Here is a 23,089-nt window from a genome sequence, read left to right as displayed (position 1 = left end):
AATTTGTCTATAGGGACAATGGATGAAAATTACTTGCATAGCTAAAAGTGACACATTTATATTAAAGTACTTTAATGAAGTGATTAGTTAATTAAGCCAGTGAACTCTGGTATATTCTTAGACCCGCACATACAATGATGGATTGACAGAATGACAGATTGGTGTTAATACTCACTAATATAGTACATGATCATAGAAACCTAATTTTTTTTCCAAAGGTATATGGGAAATTGTCATGAGTCATGTGATGTGACATCTAAAGTCTTCATCTTAAGTTTTAACCTTGTCTTTTTAAGCCATTAATTCATAATTATTTTGAATGAGCTCATTCTGATTATGAAAGGAGATCCCCTAATAACTTAACCCTTTCATGCATAGAGGTCACTACAGTGGACAGCTGTTCAAAAAGCATTTTCTTTTCGCCTCCGTGTATGAGTATGTGAACTCAGCATGTTTCCTCAGTATATGCAAACATATGATGGTATTTTTATGCTTTAGAGTGAAAAAGTTACATACTTGGAATTAGAATTCGCTTATGTTTTCGGTTATTCAACAGGTCCTACTGCTTATTCTAATTCTAATTCTAAACCTAATTCTAAGTACTTTGGTGCAGCTGTAGCAACAGTATGCCCTAAAAAAGCAATTCAGATGGCATGCTAGCGAATATTATTTACAGCAGCATGTATAGAAAAATTATAATGTTTGCAAATAATAGCAGCGGCAGCAGTAGACCATGTAGCTGCATGAAATTTCAGTGACAAAGGATGGATGGTACATGAACTCTTTAAGTGAAATAGGCATTTTATTACGTTTTGCCTATTCAACAGGGCTTACAGCAATTCTAAGTAGTAGGGGTGGGAATCTTTTGGAATCCCACGATTCGATTCAAATCGATTCTTGTGGTTACGATTCGAAATTTCAATTCGATATATGCATATATTTAAAATCTATGATCAAATCTAAAATCTAATCTATGCATATATCAAATTGAAATTTGCAGAGAAATGAACAGCAGCTACTGTTAGTCCCAATCAAGCAGGAGTTATTTAGTTTAAATTATATACACCTCATAACTGCGTTAATTTAATCTAGCCCACTGCCGCTCAGCGTTCATATTCGCCGTTCACGCGTGTCTTTTGCATCATTAAAATGAGTGAGCATCAAGTCGACAGACATACAGCATCTATGAAAGGAAGTGACTATGATCTGGATCTGGGTTGTGTTTCCCAAAAGCATCATAAGCCTAAATTGATTGGTGGTAATCGTTCTACGATCAATTTAAGCTTACGATGCTTTGGGGAAATGCAGCCCTGATCAGTGTCCAATCGTTTGGAGTTAGAGATATATAACACGGGCTGTTGCATTCTCAATATTTATTACTTTAGCCTCAGATACAGGGCATGTTCATTATCTTTTATAGGCTATTTGTTCTAGGGTATTTGTTCATTACCACAGAAAACGAATCGGTTACCTAACGTAACCTCGGTTCTCTCTAGATGAGGGAACGAGTATTGCGTAAGCTAGCTTACGCTACGGGAAAGATTCATCTTTTTTCTGAGAAATTGAAGCCAAAAAATTATCCTATAATTTTGTATCCATTGTCAATGCAGTTCAGCTGCAGCAGACCATGAGCGGGCTAGCTAGCAGGTCATTGGTTCGCTCACAGAGAACTGCTTAAGCCTATGAGGAGACGCGAATGAACTCTCGGCCAATGAGAGTCTGACATGCTCTCATAACGTCAGAGCCCGCCGAAACGGGCGTGGTCAGAGAGTATATTACTGGCGTCCTAGGCTGTAAACTCTGGTTTTCATAGAATGAAGCGAGAACGCTAGTAGCACAAGCACGGCCAGGAACGCAATACTCGTTCCCTCATCTAGAGAGAACCGAGGTTACGTTAGGTAACCGATTCGTTCTCTTACGAGAGGTTCTCTCGTATTGCGTAAACTAGCTTACGCTACGGGAACACCTGGTCAACGCCGTGCGTGCTAAGCATCCACTATGAGTCCCAGGGGAGACCCCAGGGAACCCTTATGAGTGGGAATAAATATATGTACATGTGAAAAAGGCCAGCGGAGCGGGCCGGAGATTGTGTAGTACATAAGCACATGATAGAGAGGGACAGAGCGAAACCGGTCTGTGTGAATAACTCCCTATAGTGCAGCTCAACCAGAAGAGCTGTAACATACTAGACTGCTAGTAGTTTAGCCTGCAAGGCGGGAACCTCCAAATTGTAAAATCTGACAAAGGTGGAGGGGGAAGCCCATCCCGCTGCCACACAAATGTCATGAATGGAAATTCCGCTGGACCATGCCCACGATGAGGCCATGCCTCTAGTGGAATGAGCCCTGATGCCCAGAGGGCATGGCAGGTCTTTTGATGCGTATGCGGCTGCAAAGGCATCAACTATCCATTTGGATAGAGTCTGTTTCGAGGCGGCCGACCCCTTGGTGCGCCCACCGAACGAAACAAAAAGCTGCTCGGATCGTCTGACCGGAGCAGTGCGAGTAATGTATAATCTCAGGGCCTTGACCGGACACAGGAGATTAGAGTCAGATTCGCTATCGGATGCAGGCAGAGCCGATAGGGAAATAACTTGTGCCCTGAACGGGGTACCAATCGCTTTTGGGACATAACCATGTCTAGGTTTGAGAACGACTAAGGAGTCATTGGGCCCAAACTCGAGACAGGAAGCGCTAATGGACAGCGCGTGAAGGTCTCCCACACATTTACTGACACGAGCGCGAGCAGAAAAACTGTTTTGAGCGAAAGGTATTTGAGGTCCACGGTGTTTAGCGGTTCGAATGGGGGGGCTTTCATAGCTTCGAGAACTATGGAAAGGTCCCAAATCGGCACCGAAGGGGGGCGTGGGGGGTTCATCCTTCTAGCTCCCCTGAGGAAGCGGATGACCAAGCCATCTTTGCCCAGTGACTGGCCGCGCCGGGGTTCAACGAACGCTGCGACGGCTGCCACATACACCTTGAGAGTGGACGGGGACCTGCCCTTGTCCAACATCTCTTGGAGAAAAACTAGCAAGGAAGGAACCTCGCATGACCGTGGGTAGTGGGCAGTGGCTCAGTGGTTCATGTAGGTTGTCTACAAACCCGGAAGGTTGGTGGTTCAATCCCCGGTTCCACCTCACCAAGTGTCGAGGTGTCCATGAGCAAGACACCTAACCCCAGCTGCTCCCGACGAGCTGGATGGCGCCTTGTATGGCTGACACCGCCGTCGGTGTATGAATGGGTGAATGTGAGGCAAATTGTAAAGCGCTTTGGTGGCCATTGGGTCTGTGAAAGCGCTATATAAAATGCAGTCCATTTACCATTTATCATATTATTAAACATTTAGAAAATCGATTTTTGAAATTTGTGAATCGATTCGAATCGGCGGAAGATAGAATCGCGATTCATATGTGAATCGATTTTTCGCCCACCCTGACTAAGTAGGCTACTTTGTGCAGCAGCAGTAGGCTATGCTTAGCAAATTCAGATCGTAAGACGTGAATGTCACGTATATTACATGTCAGCAGCAGCACATATAGCACATTCATTCTGTAACATTGTGCATATTATTAACAGCACATATTGTACATTCAATATTGCATGTAGTGAATATTATTAAAGGTAAGCAGTGGCAGAAGCAATCAATCAATGTAGTTGCGTGAAGGTACAGTGAAAAAGCATTGCTGGTAGTGAACTCATTACACAGTGTCTGCACTGAAGTGTCTGCACTGAAGGATGACACAAACGATCCTGCAAATTAATTCGTATCAAGTAGCGTGAGTGCTTGAAGTAGGCTACGTCAGAAACTGTGTTGCTCGCATCACGCCGCGTCCAGCGTGGACAGCTTAACCTATTATAACGGGTTCTATTGATTTCGTCGCGTCGTGTTGCTCACATTGGCTTAATCACAGTGTATAGCAGACACAAAGTGAAATAGGCATTCGCTTACGTTTCCGCTTATTACAGCAATTCTAATTTCTTGTGCAGCAGCAGTAGCACCATGCATAGCTATTCAGATTGCATTGTTCGCAAAAAAATGATTAGCAGCAGCATACATGGCAAATTCAGTTTGTGGGCCCGATTTTAACGATCTGAAACGCAAGTATTAAGTGCGAAGCGCTAGTAACTTTGTGGGTGGGTCTTGGGCGCTGTTGCTATTTTACCGGCGGGATAAAGGACTCTTGCGCCCGACGCAAGTTTAAAGGGGTGGTTGATTATGATTTCACTTTTCTAACTTTAGTTAGTGTGTAATGTTGCTGTTTGAGCATAAACAACATCTGCAAAGTTACAACGCTCAAAGTTCAAAGCAAAGGTAGATATTTGCTTTTAAAGAAATCGTTTTTTAAGGACTACAACAAACGGCTGGTAGGAACTACACAAGCTTCCTCCCGGGTTAGTGACATCACTAACCCTAAAATGTACATAAACCCCGCCCCCGGGAACACGCAGTCCATGTTGAGAAGAGGAAGAGCTGTTGTAGTCAAGCACATTTGTGAGTCAGCTCAAACTGTAGCATCCGTCTTTTCACATGCAATAGTCACTCTGTGTGCATCTCACAACAGTTCCTATACAAGCGATTTATAGATTATCCTGACAGAATATGCTAATTGAAGATAGTTAACTCCACATCAGCAACATAAATTCATCAACTAACCATTCATAGATGTCCTGTTGCATTCTACATGTTGTCACTTCTTCTTAGTCTCTCCATCTTTGTCTGACTACGGTTTAAACATAAAAAGGCAGAACAGTTTCTGACATTTTAGCTGTGTCTGAGGTAATCGGAGCTGCTAACACACACACTCTTGAAGGTCCGCCCTCTATGTCGGGAGCTGCAGCTCATTTGCATTTAAAGGGCCAGACAGAAAACGGTGTGTTTTTGCTAACCCTCAAAAAGTGACAACTTTAACATGCTATATAAAAATATCTGTGGGGTATTTTGAGCTAAAACTTCACATACACACTCTGGGGACATCAGAGATTTATTTTACATCTTGTGAATAGGGCATCACCCCTTTAATCACTTATAAATATGGCAACATCATTTATAATCTACTTCTGTAAAGTGTTCATCAGATTTACACTTCAAAACCTTGGCAGAAGTAGGAAAACAACCAGCACCCGGTTGCAAGTAACCCCATAATTTAAGAAAACTATACACTTTCCATTATAGGGTTTTCTTAATTTAAAGGATTTCTTGCAAGTAGGCCCAGGTATTTTGTGCCTACTTTTTTATGAGTAGTGCTTTTGTTCATAATCTTTTGGAATACTATATGAAGATACATCTTCAAGGCTTCCCGTTGCTCAAACACTAGAGCACGGCACTAGCAACGCCAATTATATGGATTCAATTCCCAGGGAAAGCAAGAACTGAAATCTGGAAGAACTGAACTGAAATCTGGAAGAAAGGTACCATGAATGTCATGCAATGCAAAGCAATGCAAGTTGCTTTGGATATAGCAGGCAGGCATGTTTGAATGTGCCATTTGGTATTTAAAGGCTGTGTTCATTATATAAATGAAAATATTTTTTAAGATTACCTCAAATAACCAAATTAGATTCAGAAATATTTTTTAGCTCATCAGTCAAGGCCAATATGCAACAAAAGAAGAAATCAGAAAGCTGGAAAACACTTCACATGCAACAGTGAAACCATGGTTTCCCGTGATGCATAAGTCTGAACCCTACACTCATTTCAATTAATAGTACAATTTCCTCAAATTGAATGGAATAATCCTTACGTATTTTAACTGAATAAGTGATTAAGGATTAAAAAACGTAAGGATTATTCGATTAAATTTGATGGGATTTTAACATTAATTGAAATGCAGAAATCTTAAAAAAAGGCTTACAATTTTTTGAAAAAATAAGTAAACAAATAAAATGTAGAAAATGTAATACTTTGTTTTTATATGTTTTTTTCTAAATATTTGTAATGTTCTTTGTAAATTCATGTTCATAATGAGGTAACTGATATAATTTTGTACAACTTAATCTTAATAATGTATTAGTATATGTAAAAAATAACATTAATCTAGATACAGTTGGTTGTTTCAGGAATTACGGTTGTGTTCAGAAATTAGTTTAACTGAATATTTGTTTGATAACATGCAGATGTTGTGTGTTAGATAATAGCTGCTCATTTTTAGTTTTGTGGGTCTAAGACTGTGTAGTTTGTCACAGTGTATTTTATTCACTGCCAGACATGTTTACAGGGCCTGAAATGGAAACACAGAATTAACCATCCCGCAGCCATTGGACCTTGGAGGAAATAGATCCTGTGCTTTCAGTCACAGCTGCCTCTGTTTAGATGTTTTACACCAATTGCCCTTCAGTCGCTGTGAGAGTGAAATCTTTTCTGAGCAGTGGGTTTCCTCAAGGTCTTCCTTTAGCTTTCCTCTTACAAAAGCGTATAGCTACTCGGGTGTGAATTAGAGCTATTTTATAATCCTGCATCTTCAGCATCTCATTTTAGATATTTTCTTTAAATAAAAGGGGATGTTTAGGGAGTTTGGGGTGGGATATTAACTACTATTTTTGGAAGTGGAAAGCAGTATGTGTACAGTGCATATCATGCATATATTTTTCTGTAAGGCTAGTTTTCTAATGAAACTGAAGCCAGGAACAAACAACACTCAATAAAACAACAAATATACAAACTTGGGAGCAGAGATCCATGAATAAAGGGAACAGGAGGACCATCATCTGGGAGCATTTAATTACTGTTCATCAATGATTTTGCATGTTTTATTAACATGAGTAAAGGCTGGAATAAACTACACAACTTTGCCCCAATTTCAGTCACTAGAGGGTGTGCGCGTGACGTCACCGTTGGCCGGAGGGACTATGGTTACGCCCACGAATGGCAAAAAGACTAAGCGGAAGCATTGGTTTTCAGCGTGAATGCCACGAAAAACACAAAAACACATCTAAAATGGGAAAGAGCTTTGAGATTGACTGTATAGATTTGACAAGCAATCTGAGGAATATTTTTACAGACTGCTAAAGGGTACAGAAAAGAGAAGCAAATGGATCGCTGCGATTCACAGAAAAAAACTGGACTCCAAGCAACGAAACATGGATTTAAAGTTATCTTATTTTGTGTCAGTATGTTGAACTTTGGGGTAAAATCATACCCTATATATTGTATTGTTATTTGTATTGACAACTCATCAAACACTGACAAAAATTATACACGTTTTTAAGGTTGGATGATATGATGATATATACAATATATATATAGGCCTATATAACATTGATATAAGTGATCACCCATTTTTAGACCAACAGGTTTTATTTCAATACCTTTATTGCATTTATACAAAGCGTTCACAGGCAAATTTGCTTTATTTCCCTGGCGTCTAAATCAGGCACATATAAATGTCAGGAAACACGATTCCTGTCAACATCCATGGATCACTAGATCTTTGATAAGTTGTAAGGAACATTATCGAGTCCTTTCTTTAGTTCAAACTGTTATAATCCTTTGTTTTACTATCATTTTAGCAGTTTCCCCTATTAAATCCAGTCGTTCCAGTGGGAAAGTGGAACACGCCCCCTGTAACCCTCTCTATACTAGTCTGCAGATTTTTAGCTCGAGAGTAGGAATACTACTTTTTTAAAAACTAGCATTTCAACTAAGTAGAAGTGTCGTGGCACAAATCTCTACTTCATCAGTATATTTGTTTATTATGAACCAGCAATCCTATGTTCTAATCTAGGACTATGGCTAGCATGAATTCAGCACATATACCATAAGTTTTTATCACACGGATGTTATTGAAAATAAAACATTTGGTATGTTTTTGTGTGTTATTTGTAATGTGATTACATAGTTTTAAAGTAGCTTCTTCAACATTGATGCTAAATTTTTTTCCTCTGTAACCATTTACATAGTCGGTAAGTGTATGACACCTAGGTTTTTTTTTTTTTTTTTGGGGGGGGGGGGGGGGGGGGGGGGTTTATCTGTTGAGCTTTCAAAAGTCATTTTGTTTATTCCAGCCTTAAGAAAATGTTATGAGCAAGCAGGCCACAGCCAAACTTTATGGTATTAAAGTATACAAACCTACAACAGATTTTAGATCAGATCAGATTTCACGATGTGACCTTGTATAATGAACAAATAATTTAAATGTATGGGAATACCTAATATAATAAAACAATACCTGAATTAAAAATGGAAGCAAAATCTCAGTCTGAATTTATAATCATTTTAAACTGGTTTCAGAATAAACCCCAGAGCAAGAATGAAATGAAAACTTCCCTTAAGCACAAGAAAAAGACATCCCCTGGGAATACTTTCTCCCACGCCAATGGATTCATGATTGGGCCAGTGGGTGCTTTGTACATTTCTGACCACAGCTGTGAGGAAATGTTTTATGACAGGGGGTTTGTGCAGTTTCAAAACGTCAGTTTCAAAAAATGCCTAAAGAAGTTGAACCTTATACTAATGATGTCAAACAATGATGCCACTCTCACAGTACAGTTAAAACACATCATATAACAATTACAGACTATGGTTTAAGCTACTTTATATAGACAAGCAAATGCATGATTAAATATTTTATTTGACAGTTAAAAAATTTCAAATAATGCAACTGCACCATTCAATACATTGAGCTTATGGGGTTAGAATTGTTGCATTATTTCAAATAAATAGATTGAGATTCACAAACAAATGTAAAGAGATTCACAAAAATGTATCAAATTCACAAATAAATAGATTAAGATTCACAAATAAATGTAAAGAGTTTCACAAAAAAATATAAAACTCAAATAAATTAAATGAGATTTGCAAATAAAAAAAAATTATTTACAAATGTGTTTTATGACACAAACACAACTCTGCCTGGCATTATGAATCGTTCAGTACATTTGTAAATCACTGCACGACGCATTTGTGAATTGCTTCTTGTGCATTTGTAAATCCCCTCACGCATCTGTGGATTTTGAAACACTTCTAGCGTCGACGTGCAGACAAATCCACAAATAAGTGGACTTCACCCACCGTTTCCTCAAGCCAATCAGACAACGGCCACATTGAGCTGACCAATCATAGCAGGTTCTCGCTACAACCAATGACGTTAGGCTTTAAAATCAGGGTGGTCTTACCCTGAAATAACTTTGCTCATTCATCTGCATTGGCTCAAATAGGAAGTGTAAGGCTAAGGCCCATAATATTGCTTCACTAAAATATGTTTAAAATTTGGATTTTCGTTAGAGTTGTTAGTTAGACCATTAGACCGTGTATCAAGCCAAGACACATTTTTATGAGCCTTTGAAAATGCCAGAGAAAAAGTGCTTATACATCTCTGTTAGGAACAACGCGTTATGGAAGCGTCACGTTATTCATGATAAAACAGAAAAGCATCAATAAGTTGCTGACTAATGAATAACTGGATTCAACCTCGTGATAAATACGCGAGTTTGTGTAATATAGGTGAAATTACTGTCACAACAGCTTTTCCCACTTCTTCATTCAAGTTTTAAATACGCAGCAGGTCCGTGGATCTAATGATCTATATAGAGCATTAAATATGTATCATGCATTTAAAAGTGAAATGCCAGCAGACAAGCGATTTCATATGAACATGTCATATGAATCCGACTTAATAATATTTTATTGTAAAAGTTACTTACAGCATCCAAAATAAATCCAAAGATGTATTTTTCAGCATTGCATTATCCACTCAAAACCCCAGTACACGCTGTTACATCTCCAATGATGGTCATTTGGGCTGATATTTAGTATTCTACATAATATGTATGTCCAATAGCTATTTGTCACCACAATTGTGCTTTAAAAGACAAAATCATGCGTTTTGTCATTTCTTGCATGGTGTCTACCCCGTGCAAGGCTGTCTACACTGGACAAAGCAAATGTCCAAATTATTTGTCCTCCGTGTAGTAGCCACTACTTCAGAAGAAGAACCGGCATCCGTTTACTATCAATGAATCATCGTGTCGCGCTGCGCCGCGTCCAGTGTAGACACTATCACTAATTATGAATTTTCATGTAGCCAGCACTAGTCAATAAGAAAGATTATAGACACGTCATATATCTGCAGGTAAGAAAACAGACGTCATGGGCAAAATGTGTTAACATTTTCTTGTGGTGTGAGGTGTGTTAAGAGTGACTGAATCTGCCAGGAAGAACATCAGAGCCGCTCTGATCTCTAATCGTAAATATTTAACATGAATATTCAACATTCATCTATTGTGTGGGAAGAACCCCGAGGACAAACGCACGCATCTGGAGATTATCACGTGAAACGAAACAATACCAAATCAGAAAGCGGGCTGAAGGAAGACTCGCCGGCAGCTCGGGCTGTAACATGTAAAGTCCATGTTCACACCGTCTCCACGACTTCATCAACATTTTTCCTTTTTCCCCCGCGAGTTTTCTGTAAAAAGCAGTCCATACACTATAAGCGCCATTTCTTCTTGCCGGTCGTCCGCCATGTTTGTTTACTTGAAAGTCACGTTTAATGTGAGATTTCCCATTTTCACGACTCTGTTGTTTGTGAATGGAATCTGTTAGTGTGTGTTGTGCTTTCCTAGTCACATCGCAGCACTCCACACACTAGAGGAACAAAACGGAATGTTTGTGGTCGCTCACATTAGAAAATTCTTATAAGATTTAAAAAAAATATTTTAGTGTGGCCCCAGCCTACATAAACAGATATGACCCAGTGCAGTGATAGGGCTCTGTTTCTTTCAGCGCACACTTGATTTGAAGTTTGAATTGCTAATGACCCACCTGAGCACACAAGTGTAAAATCCATTGTCCTCCATCTCTGCTGAGCGGAACCAAATGGAATCTCCCTCCTTGCTCAGCCGATGACCCGAGAAGATGATTGGCTCCTCAGAATCACCCTTGTTCCTGTACCAGATGAGCCGCAGCTTGGCATTCTGGGCCACGCTATAGTTGGTGCGTATGTAGCTGTAGAACAGAGCGCATTTCACCCTCAGAGGCTCTCCGGCCAACACACGATACGTCTTCAAGTCCACTGACCAGTCTATGCATCCGTCAACTGTAAGAGAGAGAGAAAATTCAACAATTTACAATTCACAAAGACAAAAAACAAACACACTAAAAAAAAACATTACATTTATCAAACACGATTGCCTGGTTTCACAGACAAGGCTTAAGCCTAGTTCCAGACTAAAATGCATGTTTGAGCTATTTTAACTGAAAGCAACTTGCGCTGTCATATCTTAAAATATGTCAGTGCTATTGTTTTGTCTCAAGATACACACCATTAATGTTGTTTTCTAAAGCACATAAAAGCCACTGAAATGTCCTAATTGAACTAAGGCCAAATCCTGGCTTAATCTAAGCCCTGTCTGTGAAACCAGGACGATGTTTCTTTAATATAGAGTGCTTCCTTTGCTGCATGTTGCTGTCAAGGGCAGCTTCGTTGATTATAACGGAGCTTAATAGCAAAATATTTTTTTTATAGGTAAAAGTGAATGTCCCACTATACACTGCTATCGTGGAGCCGTTGCTTTAGCCTATATCTGTACTTACTAGAGCACCCTCAGTGATTTGGTTCTGGAACCAGGCCTGCACAGAACTTCTCAATACAAATCGTTTCAAAACAGCTTTACAGAAACTAGAGATGTTCATTTTTATAATACCTTAAAGTTTAATTGCCCACATTGAGGAGTTTAGAGATGGGCGATTAGGACCGTTTATATTCGGTGATAATATAAAGGTTGTTCAAGGATGGTTCTATAATTTTAAGTCAATGAGCCCAACCCCAGCTCTCAAGATATGGCTTTGCTCCCTCCTTAAAATTAAATATATTGGGATATTTTCATCCAGCAGGTCAAAATCGTACATCCAGTTGTAATTTAAATGTAATAGCACATCATGATTTGAAGTATAATTTATGCATTATTAATTTATCCTGTATACCTTGTAACAATTGGACCGATCAAACACACCATTGCTCCATTTAATCTTCACAACCCCTCCCCCAGGCAGACTCTGTGATGTCTGATTTCCCCACTGAGAATTATCACCCTTTTGCTCCACTCATACACTTCAAAGACACTTGGTACATTGATTGTTCTTAATGAGAGAACAGTACAGGCTACAAGAAACAGACATGCAGTCCCATAGAAATGGAATTATCTCCACTAATTCATTGAAAAATCGGTAACACTTTACTTGAAGGGGTGTACATAAGACTGACATTTTTACAAGGCAATTTTACATATGATGTGTCCTTATAGCGAGGTCATTAGATTGAACATTACATGAACTGACATTACATCTCAGTTCCAATGTTTACTACCGATGATCACACCTTGACTGAGTGACGTAGTTCAGTTCGTTTCCCGGTGGGAGGGATCAGGTAGCACAGAGGGGAGGGGTGTGTGTGTGGAGGGGCGGGATGCGTTTTTTAAAAATTCAGGCTTTCTCGACCGATTTTCAAAATCGTATACCATAGCTTTAAGTTAAACTGTCATGTGGTTGGTTTTGACATTGGCTGTCATCAGTCCGTTATAACTGTGTCATGAATATTTTTCGTGACCTCAACTACAGTGGTACAAATTGAATTTGTCATTAAACAGTTATAATGGCTTCATGACAGCCAATGTCAAAACCAACCACCTGACAGTTTAATGTAATGTTAACCCATAAAGCTAAGTGGTTTCTTAAGTTTGATAATTAAAGGTTCTCTAAGCGATCCTGGGTGACGTCACTTCTTGTTGACGTTCGAACTATTGTCAAACAAAACAGAGGCTAGCTAGACCCTCCCTCCTCCTCATCTGCACACTAACCCCCCAAACCACACCCCCAAACCCTTCTTGTCGGTCATTGGCTGGAACAGTTTGTTATGTTTCGTGGAGCAGGTCGCCGCAGTTTGTTTTTGTTGCTGTTTGTGGAGCCTGGGCTGTCTACAGAGATCGCGTTTCTTTACAGTGTGTTCAGGGGACAGGCAGCCAGCGGATAGTGAGGAGATGTTTGCTGTATGTGACAAAAAATGTTTTGGCCTAAAAAACGCGTGACATCGCTTAGAGCACCTTTAATCTGCTATGTCATGTTTATGACAGGTTGTGTTGTCTTAGTAATGTCAAGTTGTCATGACAAAGACACTGACAGGTTATGATGTATTGGTTTATGTCAAGGTTCATAACAAAGACATCTCAAACAATGTCATATTTGCATTAAAAATGACATAATTGAGCGAATGACACTTAATGACAGTTGTCATAAACATGCATAAAACTTCCTTCATATTCATAACATGTGTCATGTCATGATTATGAAGGTGTCATGTTAGTCTTATGCACACCCCTTCAAGTAAAGTGTTACCGAAAAATCTGTCAAAAAAATGCCCAGTACATTTTGTGTATTATTACTGTTTGTATATTGTCTTTTTATATTGTATAGTGTTATGCATGTCTGATGTGTACATTCCTCAACCAGAACAGAGTCAACTAACTCCACAAGTTCACCATAGCTTCTTCATTTAACACTTAAGAAATCGATTGCAACTTCAGCACCATCGGACCAAACTATCAAGACTTTCTCCACGCGACAGTATATCAAGACGCTCTTCAACAGTTAAGGCAAATGCAAGTATCGTATGATATACTAAATCGCTGTTTAGCTAAAGTTGTGAACCACATTGTTAATTAACAAAGGAGCTTTGTAGTAAGGGACTGGTTGTTCTTCCAGGAGGTTAAATAACTCTTTCAGAGTTTCATTCCTCTGTTCCGTTTCAGTTTTATTGGTCACTTTCACTTTACATTTTACCCATGTATGTTTGTTTAGATTAGTTATGTTCGTGATTTAGTTAAATAAAACTTTTGTGTACATTCTTACCAGTTGATTCTTGTCTGCTTATAAATCAATGTCAATTTTACAGTTATGATCAAAGCTACATGCTAAGAAAGAGTTATTTTTCTGTGGCCACGGAAAATATCCTTTCTGAAGAGCTGATAGACGATTAATACTGAGTGTTCGCTGGATGAAAAGACTAATTTATTGTAATATTAATTCAGTTACATGAAGTTAACTCGATTAACTGATCCAAATATTTATTTTTAATTATAACGAGTTATGATTAATTATTTATATTTCCCTTTTGAGCTAATTTGATAGCTCAACCTCAAACAGCACAAGTTCTGCACCAGACTTCAGTTATATTTAGGGATTTGTTCAAATCTCTATTAAATAAAATACTGTTAGGCTTATATTTTAGTCTTTAGTTTCATTGTGTTTTGGTTTAGTTTTCCCTGTTCCCTGTCATTGTTATTATGCTACATTAAGATTGCCAGTCCAAATTCGATTTGTGTGCATATCCGATTGAAATCCGTACCGATTTAGCAATTGTGAAGGGCAAAAAAATATATAGCTATATATACATAAAAATAAAAATACGCTTAGAGCTAATATAATACTAATAATAAACTTTATTTTATATAGTGCCTTTAAAAGTAGCATCTCAAAGCACTTTACATAAAAATAATTAAATTAAAAGGATACACATAACAGTCAGTAAAAACTAAACAAGCTATAAAAATAAAAAGCCAATATAATAAGAAACAGAGTAATCACACGAATCACATAAAAGCCACCCTAAAAAGGTAAGTTTTAAGGGACGATTTAAAAACTCTAAGGGATTCTGCATTCCTAATCTCAGAGGGCAGGGAAATTTCACAATTTAGGAGCCCAAGAAGAAAAAGCCTGATCACCCATAGTTTTTAGCCGTGTTGTTTGGACAGTTAAAAGACCAGCTTCAGAAGATCGTAAAGCACGTGTAGGAGTGTAGGGGGTTAAGAGCTCACACAAATATTGAGGGGCCAAATTATTCAAGGCCTTATAAGTGAGCATGAGAATTTTTAAATCAATACGAAAACTAACAGGAAGCCAGTGCAATTTTTCAGGTGTGATGTGCTCCCTTGCACTAGTCCTAGTCAGAACTCTACCAACTGTAATTTACTTAGGGTAGCTTTAGAAACTACAGCCAGCAAAGCATTACAATAATCAATACGTGAACAAACAAAAGCGTTGATTAACTTTTCAGCCACAGAGAAAGTCAACATAGAGTGTAATTTGGCAATGTTTCTGAGATGAAAAAATTATGTTTTGACTGTGTTACGAACATGATGGTCAAATGTTAAATTGGCGTCAAATATCACCCCCAGATTTTTTAGTTTAGTTTGGAATTTCAAAGCAGAACCATCCACACTTAAGGTTATGGACTCTGCTTTACGCAACTGATGAGGTGAACCAATAAGCATCACTTCAGTCTTATCACTGTTTAGACAGAGAACATTTTCAGACATCCATTTCTTAATCTCAGTATAGCATTGAGAAAGAAAAGACACAGGCATTTTGACATCAGGTTTTGAATGTATATAGATCGGCATAGAGTGTCATCGGCATAAAAGTGAAAGTTAAGACCAAGTGTTCTTAAAAGTTGGCCAAATGGAAAAATGTAAATACTAAAAAGTAACGGGCTCAAAACAGATCCCTGGGGAACACCAGAGTGCACCACACCGACCTCAGACTTGCAATCACCCATCACAACAAACTGCTTGCGATCAGAGAGGTAGGACTTAAACCACTCTAATGCAGAATCAGAAACTCCAAAGATAGTCTCTAAGCGGTTTATTAAAATAGATGATCTATAGTGTCAAAAGCGGCACTAAGATCAAGAAGAATCAATATAGATAGACGGCCAGAATCAGAAGCCATTAACAAATCATTAGTAACTTTGACTAGCGCTGTTTCAGTGCAGTGGAGTTTGCAAAATCCAGACTGAAGTGGCTCAAAAAGATCATTAGAGGAAAGATAAGAAAGTAGTTGAGAAGCCACTGTTTGTTCTAAAAGCTACATTCATATGTGGTTTGAAAACCCATTCAAATCGCATTTCTGGAAATCCATTTTTTTTACTTTTAATATGAAACAAAGTCTCAGCTTTCAGATTCTGTCGATTCTATCACGAAATTCAAAAAATAAATAGGCCTACCGTTTTGGCTCTCTTACTTTTGACAGATCACTAGTGTTCAAGTGGCAGTGTGGATCAAACGGCTTGTGATCAACTAGGCTAGTTACAGCAATAAATAAACATGAATAAATATCAGAAGGTATGTTGAAAGATACAGTAGGTCTACCGAAATGTATAATGTCTCAGGAATTTTCTCAATCTCAACTGCGGATTGACCTCAATAGTCACTTACTGATACATTTGGAAAAGCTAGATTCAAGCTAGAAAGCTAGATTCCATAGCTCGATATAAAGTTAGCTAAAAATATTTCTAGAGAAGAGCATTTAGCTAAATATGCTCTGTACATATTCATTATGTTTTTACTAACCTGTTAGTGATGTCTTCAGGATTTAATGTAGGCTATGTTTGAATAAATCTATCAGTTAGCCATCGTTTAAATGTTTATTTTATATTGGAGTAGAAATATTTTAGGCCTAAAAAGATATTAATATTCGATATTTATCCAATATAAAAACTGCCTTATGTGCAATTTAAATGTTTGTACACCTCAGTTTTTTGAGTGTTGATTATTACATAAAATGCATTGGTCAGTTGATTATAAATGTTATTTTCGGGGGGGGGGGGCTTGTAAATGTGCGGTACGCCACTGGTTATAGGAAACATGCTGAAACCAGGTTGTGTAGTTGCACAGTACAGGACGAGCAGAAAATGGCAATCTAACGGAGACAAGTTTTGAAACCGGCGAAGATGACAGCAAGAAATAAAGCCGCTCATGTGGTTCTGCCGCTGTCTCAGAAGACGTAACGTTAGTTGTCCAGCGCGGCGGATACACATTGTCATGTTGTAACTAAGACATCAAATGGGGGTATTCCAGAAAGCAAGATTATCTTACCGTGAAACATACACTGAACTCTTGGTTGATTAACCCAAACTTTGCTTACTTGAGGTAAGCTGGTTCAAAAAACTCGCCCGGGAGTAAGTTCATCCAACTCAGGTTAAGTAAATATAATGAATGAATAGGCTAATATAGTGCATACGAGTTAATTTCTGTAGCGAACTAACCTGCTGTCGACACTATGCCTGAGGTAAAAGTAATGCTACGTGAGATATTATTCTCAAGCTGTTTTATTGATATCTTTCCGCAGTGGAAACACTGGTTGAGAGATGTAAACATACCGATCGATCGTCTCTTCTTCTTCTTCTGCGCTTTTTACTGTTAGCAAACAGCATTGCATTGCCGCGCCTGCCCCCTACTGGACTGGTGTTATGTCTATGGTGACTGGCTGCATTCAGCCCCGTTCACACTACACGCGACCAAGCGACGCGATACCATTCATTTCAATGGTGAGTGGGCGACTTCCGGCGACACGCGCGACAGCGACCGTTGGCGACCGGATGGGGCGTGTCTGGCGACGCGACAAAGTTGAGATCGGTTTAACTTTATGCAAATGGAGAGCGACTTTCGGGAGCGACAACCAATAGGAGCGGAGCGCGTATGATCCTTCTCCACATCATTGGATGTCATTCATTAAGGCAACCAGTAGTGGGAACTCCCACTAGCGACCTCATCGCCAGCCACTGGCGACATGCAGCGACAAAGTCGCTTGTAGTGTGAACGGGGCTTTAATCGTGCAACTGCATGCACCGAACCGAATACATGTAGCCTATCATTACACCCCTAATACACACACACATATATATATAGGCTATATATATATATATATGAACAGTTGCGATACACAATCTGGACAGCAACACTTTTAGATCAAATTCCAATTGGATATCCAAATAATCGTATTTGAACTAACAGTGTGAACGTAGCCTTAGGGGCCTTTTCACGACACTATTTTCAACTAAAAACGGAAGACTTTTTTGTGTTTTGGCCATTCATTTACACAACAATGGCGTTTTGGTGGCTTGAAAACTCAAACTTTTGAAAACGGGTTTCAAAGTGCAGGTTTTTGAAAACGACACCCTTATCATCTCTGTGTAACGCATCAAAAACGCGAATCTATGGATAAACGGTGGCGTCATGCACGTGTGGGGGGCAGGCATATGGACAAGTGGTTACCGGTATAAGAATTACACAAATCAACACAATATAACATTATGTCATCATCATGAAAAATTAAAGGTCAGACTAAAGGATGATACATGTTTTCAAAGCCTTTGTGTTCAAAGGTTTTGACATTTTCTTAAAGGAAGTAAAGCAGGACTTTATATCAGAGGAGAACATTCCAAAATTGGGATTACAGTAAATGTTTCTGGCTTTGTGAAGATTAGATAACTATAATATAGTATTATCAAGATCAACATCCTTGGAATGAAAATCGGACAAAAAAAATGTATAGATTATGTTTGTGACTATAGGCATGTGCGTTCGGCTCGAGTGCACTGTAGTAAAATTATGCATTTGTGCGCAGGCGTGTAGTTTTTCTTTGCAGTGATATCGCCAACTACTTCTGGCAATTATTAGCCGTTTTCACAGATCAGTGTGAACGGGATCGTTTTGATAACGTTTCAGTTTCCAGCACATCGTTGTCGTGTAAACATACCCTAACACCTGTTCCCTGTTCTGTTTATTATCCTCCCTTGTCTACACAAGCCTTCAGTCCATTCAGTTCTTTGTTAGGTGTTTAGGGGTTTGTGATGTCTCCTACGTTTACCCTGCGCCCTGAATATTTGTAATTAAAGATTGGTCTTTAAATTCTCTATCGCAGTGTGCTTCATTGCAGCCACAAACTCGTTACAAAGACAGCATGGAAATATTCTGTCGAAGCATGCCATAATGAATCAACAACTAATCAATGGCTAAATGCTTTGTGAAGGCACTCTCACCACAGAGAAACAACCTCTGAAACACGAGCAAAGCCCCATCTCCAAAGAGCAACAAAGCCATTTAACTCTCACATGACATTAGCTGCAAGCTCACTGCGTGCCAATATTTCATGTTGATAGAAAGATGAAACTCATCGAAGTCATGGCCACCTATCAGCATGAAACGCTGTAATTTATGAGCAATTACAGAGGTGTTTGTACGTGCGGACACTGACTCATCACTGCACCCGCCTCCCGTCACATAAATATCTTTCACATTCAAAACCTGCCACCGCCGATTTATGTCAAGCACTGTCACAATCACACATTTACGGCATGGATTTTGTTATATACGGTTGGCCTGATGAATTTTGTGGCACTGCATTGAAAGAAAAGCTGCGGGAAAGATGGAGGGAGAAAGCGATATCACACATGACTGTACAAGAAGAGAGTGTTGATTTTAAAGGGCCTGAAATCTCACACACACTCATATGCACACTAGATAAGCAGTGGATTAGTTTGGTCTGCTGCCTTCATGCGAAGCGTCTGAAGCAGAAACAGTGTGGCGAGCTCACAGGTTACATGTTACATAAACAGGCAGCCATATGTCGCCCCAAGTCATTTCGCATATAATGTGCTTGTCTTGAATGATTAATTTATCAGTTATTGAATGCAGCATAATGGTGTAATTGGACAGGATATGCCTTGCTTGTCATGCTACTTCTTGTTACATTGCAAAGTGAATCACGGTAAGCGCCAGAGCGCAGCTTTGTACCGAATCCTAAATGTTTGCATATGGATGAGGCCAAGGATTGTGAAAAATAGGTTCTAAAAATGGAGCCGGTCAGAAAGAGCAGACATTATATATGCACAGCAAGAGGGCATTAGTGAACTTTTCAACAAAACACTAACTCAAGATCAAGATATTACTCACGGCATCACAGACACCTCAGTTAGCGAAAGGCCACGTCACAAGATAGAAAATCCAAACAAGACACTAGCATTTAGAGTTAGTGCCTCTAATGCTTAATGTTATGTATGAAGACATTTTTGCATGAAAAAAAATGGCCTTTTGTGAGAGGGTGAAAAATGACTGAAATTTCTATTTGGCTGAACCATACCTTGTTCAGTGTTTTCAGTTTTTCCTCATGCACTGCTTTACTCTCAAATGGCACTGTCATCTTGAGCTCCTAATGTGAAATCCATTGCAAAGCCCTGTACCTGCTGCAATAATAATTGCCTGACCTGCTTAAGCACGGTGGCTCGGTCTATTATGAAGCAGTACAGCAATTTCAACTATGAAAGCTGAAGGGGTACAAAAAGTCAATATCAAAACAGCAGACCACCAAACACTTTGTGCTGATATGCAATTTCGTTGCTGACTTTCTTCTTATAGCTTGTTTATAATTCTTCCAAAGTGTGAAAGAATGGCTTGTAGTGGACATGTATCTTCAGACAGGTGTAAATGGAAGCTGGTGGACGCCTGGGGTGAAACAGTCTCCTGAAATGACTCGCAGTTTGCCATGTTATCAAAGACTAATCAATATGGAAATGCAGAGAGGGTTCTGGCCCTTAGCGCATGATTGCACCTGTGTGCAGAGCACAACTCATTGGCCATTTGATGTGAAACGACTGTTTGACTCACTGCAGGCTGGATTCATTTGGACCCATGTCATTGTCGTAAAGCTTCTATACTATATAGGACAGTAGTGCTTGGTGGTATGACGATATCGTTACCATGGTATAAAATGTCTATCGTTAGAGATTTTGCAATATATCATGTATATTGGGGTATGCAGGGCTCTCAAGTTTTTTTAGGGGGGGATGGTTGGACTCCTTTATCTAATGGGCCTACCCTTTTCGCCACCCTCTCTGGGCCAGCATCCTCTAACCTGGCTTGATTCCTGCCGGTTCCATAGTGAGAGCGGCGCTGCCAGAGAAATTTTGGGCGCTGCAGGCATATTAAATATATTATAAATATTTTTTCCGCGTGAGAAATACAATGTGTGGCGGGAGTGCGTGACAAAAGACCGAAATGAGTGACTGTCACTCTCAATGCGTGACCCTTTAGAGCCCTGGGTATGTAAATATATGCTTGATGTATGCAGGACGTGCTTGATGTTAAAAAGAATTAAGCGCAATATATCAGTTGCAGACACAGAAAGTGTAAAGTAGTCCACTGAAGGCAAGTTTGTAGAGAACCCAAGAGCAGTTTATTTACAAAAGTGATCAAACATAAAACAAAGGCATGACATGGCATGAACTCAAAACATAAACGTGGACATGACGCTTACCAACAGTGGTAACAGGAAACAATTCTTGACAAGGACACATGGCAAACATGAGGGCTTAAATACACAAGGACTAATGACTAGACAAGGGACACCTGCGAATAATGAAACAATGAACCAATGACAACATACATGACACATCAGACAAGGGAACACATGGCTAATAGGGAATTGGGAATATGACAAAGACATGAAACATAACTGACATTAAAAAACAAAACTAGATGTGAAAGAAAGCTGCCTCTCTCAGAAGGCGATCGCAAACTTGGGACGTGCTCGATATTAAAAAGATGTTAATAAGCACAATAAGCAGTGAAAAAGAACTCAATGTGGTGCTCGCGCTGACTGACACACAGCTGAAGCACCTGCACAGAAAGCCACGTCTCTCAGCAATGAGGTTGTGAAATCAGTTCTCTTTCATTTGTTATTTGTGCTTGAATGGTCGGAATACACACGCAACTATGTCAAAATGCCCATCGTGTGGAGTATTCATGTAAACAGCCAGTTACTGTATGTCTCAAGTGAAAGTAAACAGTTGGGTGTAAACTGGATGTGTCTCAGTATAATGGATCTGTGCATGTGGCCTTAAAGTGACAGCAGCCTAATAAACCTGCCTGCTGCTCTGTGTCATTAATGTGAATCAAACAAAAGAGAAAATAACTTGCTGCTCTTGACTGAATAACTTTTTTAGCTTTAATATGAATACATTTATATTTAATTCATACAGTGAAGACTATGCAATATTTTATTTTCACATTTGATTATTACATTTCTTTACTAATTTTAACTACATGTTGTACCTGAAAAAACTTAAAGGGATAGTTCACCCAAAATGAAAATTCTGTCAGTAATTACTCACCCTCATGTTGTTCCAACCCCGCAAGCCCTTCGCTCATCTTTGGAACACAAATTAAGATATTTTTGATTAAATCTGAGAGTTGATCACGCCTCCATAGGGATTGAAACTTGCCGGCCCAAAAGTTATTAAAGACATCGTTAAAATAGTCCAAGTGACTACAGTGGCTCAATCTTAAGTTTATCAAGCGACGAGAATACTTTTTGTGCGAAAAACCCCCACAAAAATAACGACTTTATTCAACTATTAATTTCCTTTTGTGTGGGCCTCGAGTGAGTTCACGTAGTGTAACAGCGCAGTGCTTCTGTGTTGTACGTCACACTTAGGCTCACTATTGGCCGACGCTGGTCATGTGTGTGATGCATGTGACGTACAACACAGAGTTGCTTCTGTGTCACGCAACAAAAAAATAGCTTGTTACTTGAAAAACAATAGTATTATGAAGAGAGCTGGTCTACTGAACAATGGAGTCAAGTTATTAGTGTTGCTACTTTTGATCCAGTTGCTACACTGGTTCAGAGGTCTAAAGATTGTCCATTTAACAGAGAGAGGTGAATCTGTGTTTTTCTCCTGTGTGTTGGGCTCCTTTTAGAAACAGTGGGATCATGAGGTCATTCGGTCAGGAGAGCAACGACCAGAGATGCTGAGTTTGTTTCGGCAAGAGGCCTTATGTAGGCTACTTCCGAATGGCATACATTTGCTACACTCACGTGAAGTGTGCTACACCTTCTATCTGTCCTCTTTGTTAGGAGTTAGAGTTACAGCTGTCAGTGTGAAGAAATTTCTCAATGTGAAAAGAGAAAAGAAAAAAAAGAACATCATGTCTCAAACAATCAGGAGATGCGTGCCTCCATGTTCACGGCCCATCTCTGATTATGTTACACATGAGCTCGGCTTTGAGTGTTTGTGTTTGAGCATGGCGAGTGCGAGTGCGAGTGCGAGCACTGTGAGCTGTTCTCCATCAAAGTGCTTCGAGCTCGTCTCGCACATCACGAGTTGATCTGGCTGAGGAGTGGGAGACAGGTCCTTCCCTCTCTCCAGATCGCGATGTTCTCCCATCCACTGCTGAAGACGGTGCTTATTGAGAGTGGGCTGAGGACGTAGGTCCTCTTGTCAATAAAGAATCTAATGGTTCAGATCTCGCGTTTGCTGAGG

The 23,089-nt window shown here is 39.4% G+C and overlaps 1 protein-coding gene across 1 annotated transcript in view; it reads right to left on the bottom strand.

Moving 5' to 3' along the window:
* Positions 1 to 23,089, bottom strand: part of il1rapl2 (interleukin 1 receptor accessory protein-like 2) — a 524,364-nt gene that overhangs the window by 161,362 nt on the left and 339,913 nt on the right. The window contains exon 3 of the mRNA XM_056251238.1: positions 10,759 to 11,032. Coding sequence (XP_056107213.1) covers positions 10,759 to 11,032 — 274 coding nt within the window. The remainder of the gene's footprint in view (positions 1 to 10,758; positions 11,033 to 23,089) is intronic.

This window comes from Rhinichthys klamathensis, unplaced genomic scaffold (genome assembly GCF_029890125.1).
Source record: "Rhinichthys klamathensis goyatoka isolate OS25496 unplaced genomic scaffold, OSU_Roscu_1.1 h1tg000079l_1, whole genome shotgun sequence".
Lineage (NCBI taxonomy): Eukaryota > Metazoa > Chordata > Actinopteri > Cypriniformes > Leuciscidae > Rhinichthys > Rhinichthys klamathensis.
This window is presented reverse-complemented; position numbering and strand designations above follow the sequence as displayed.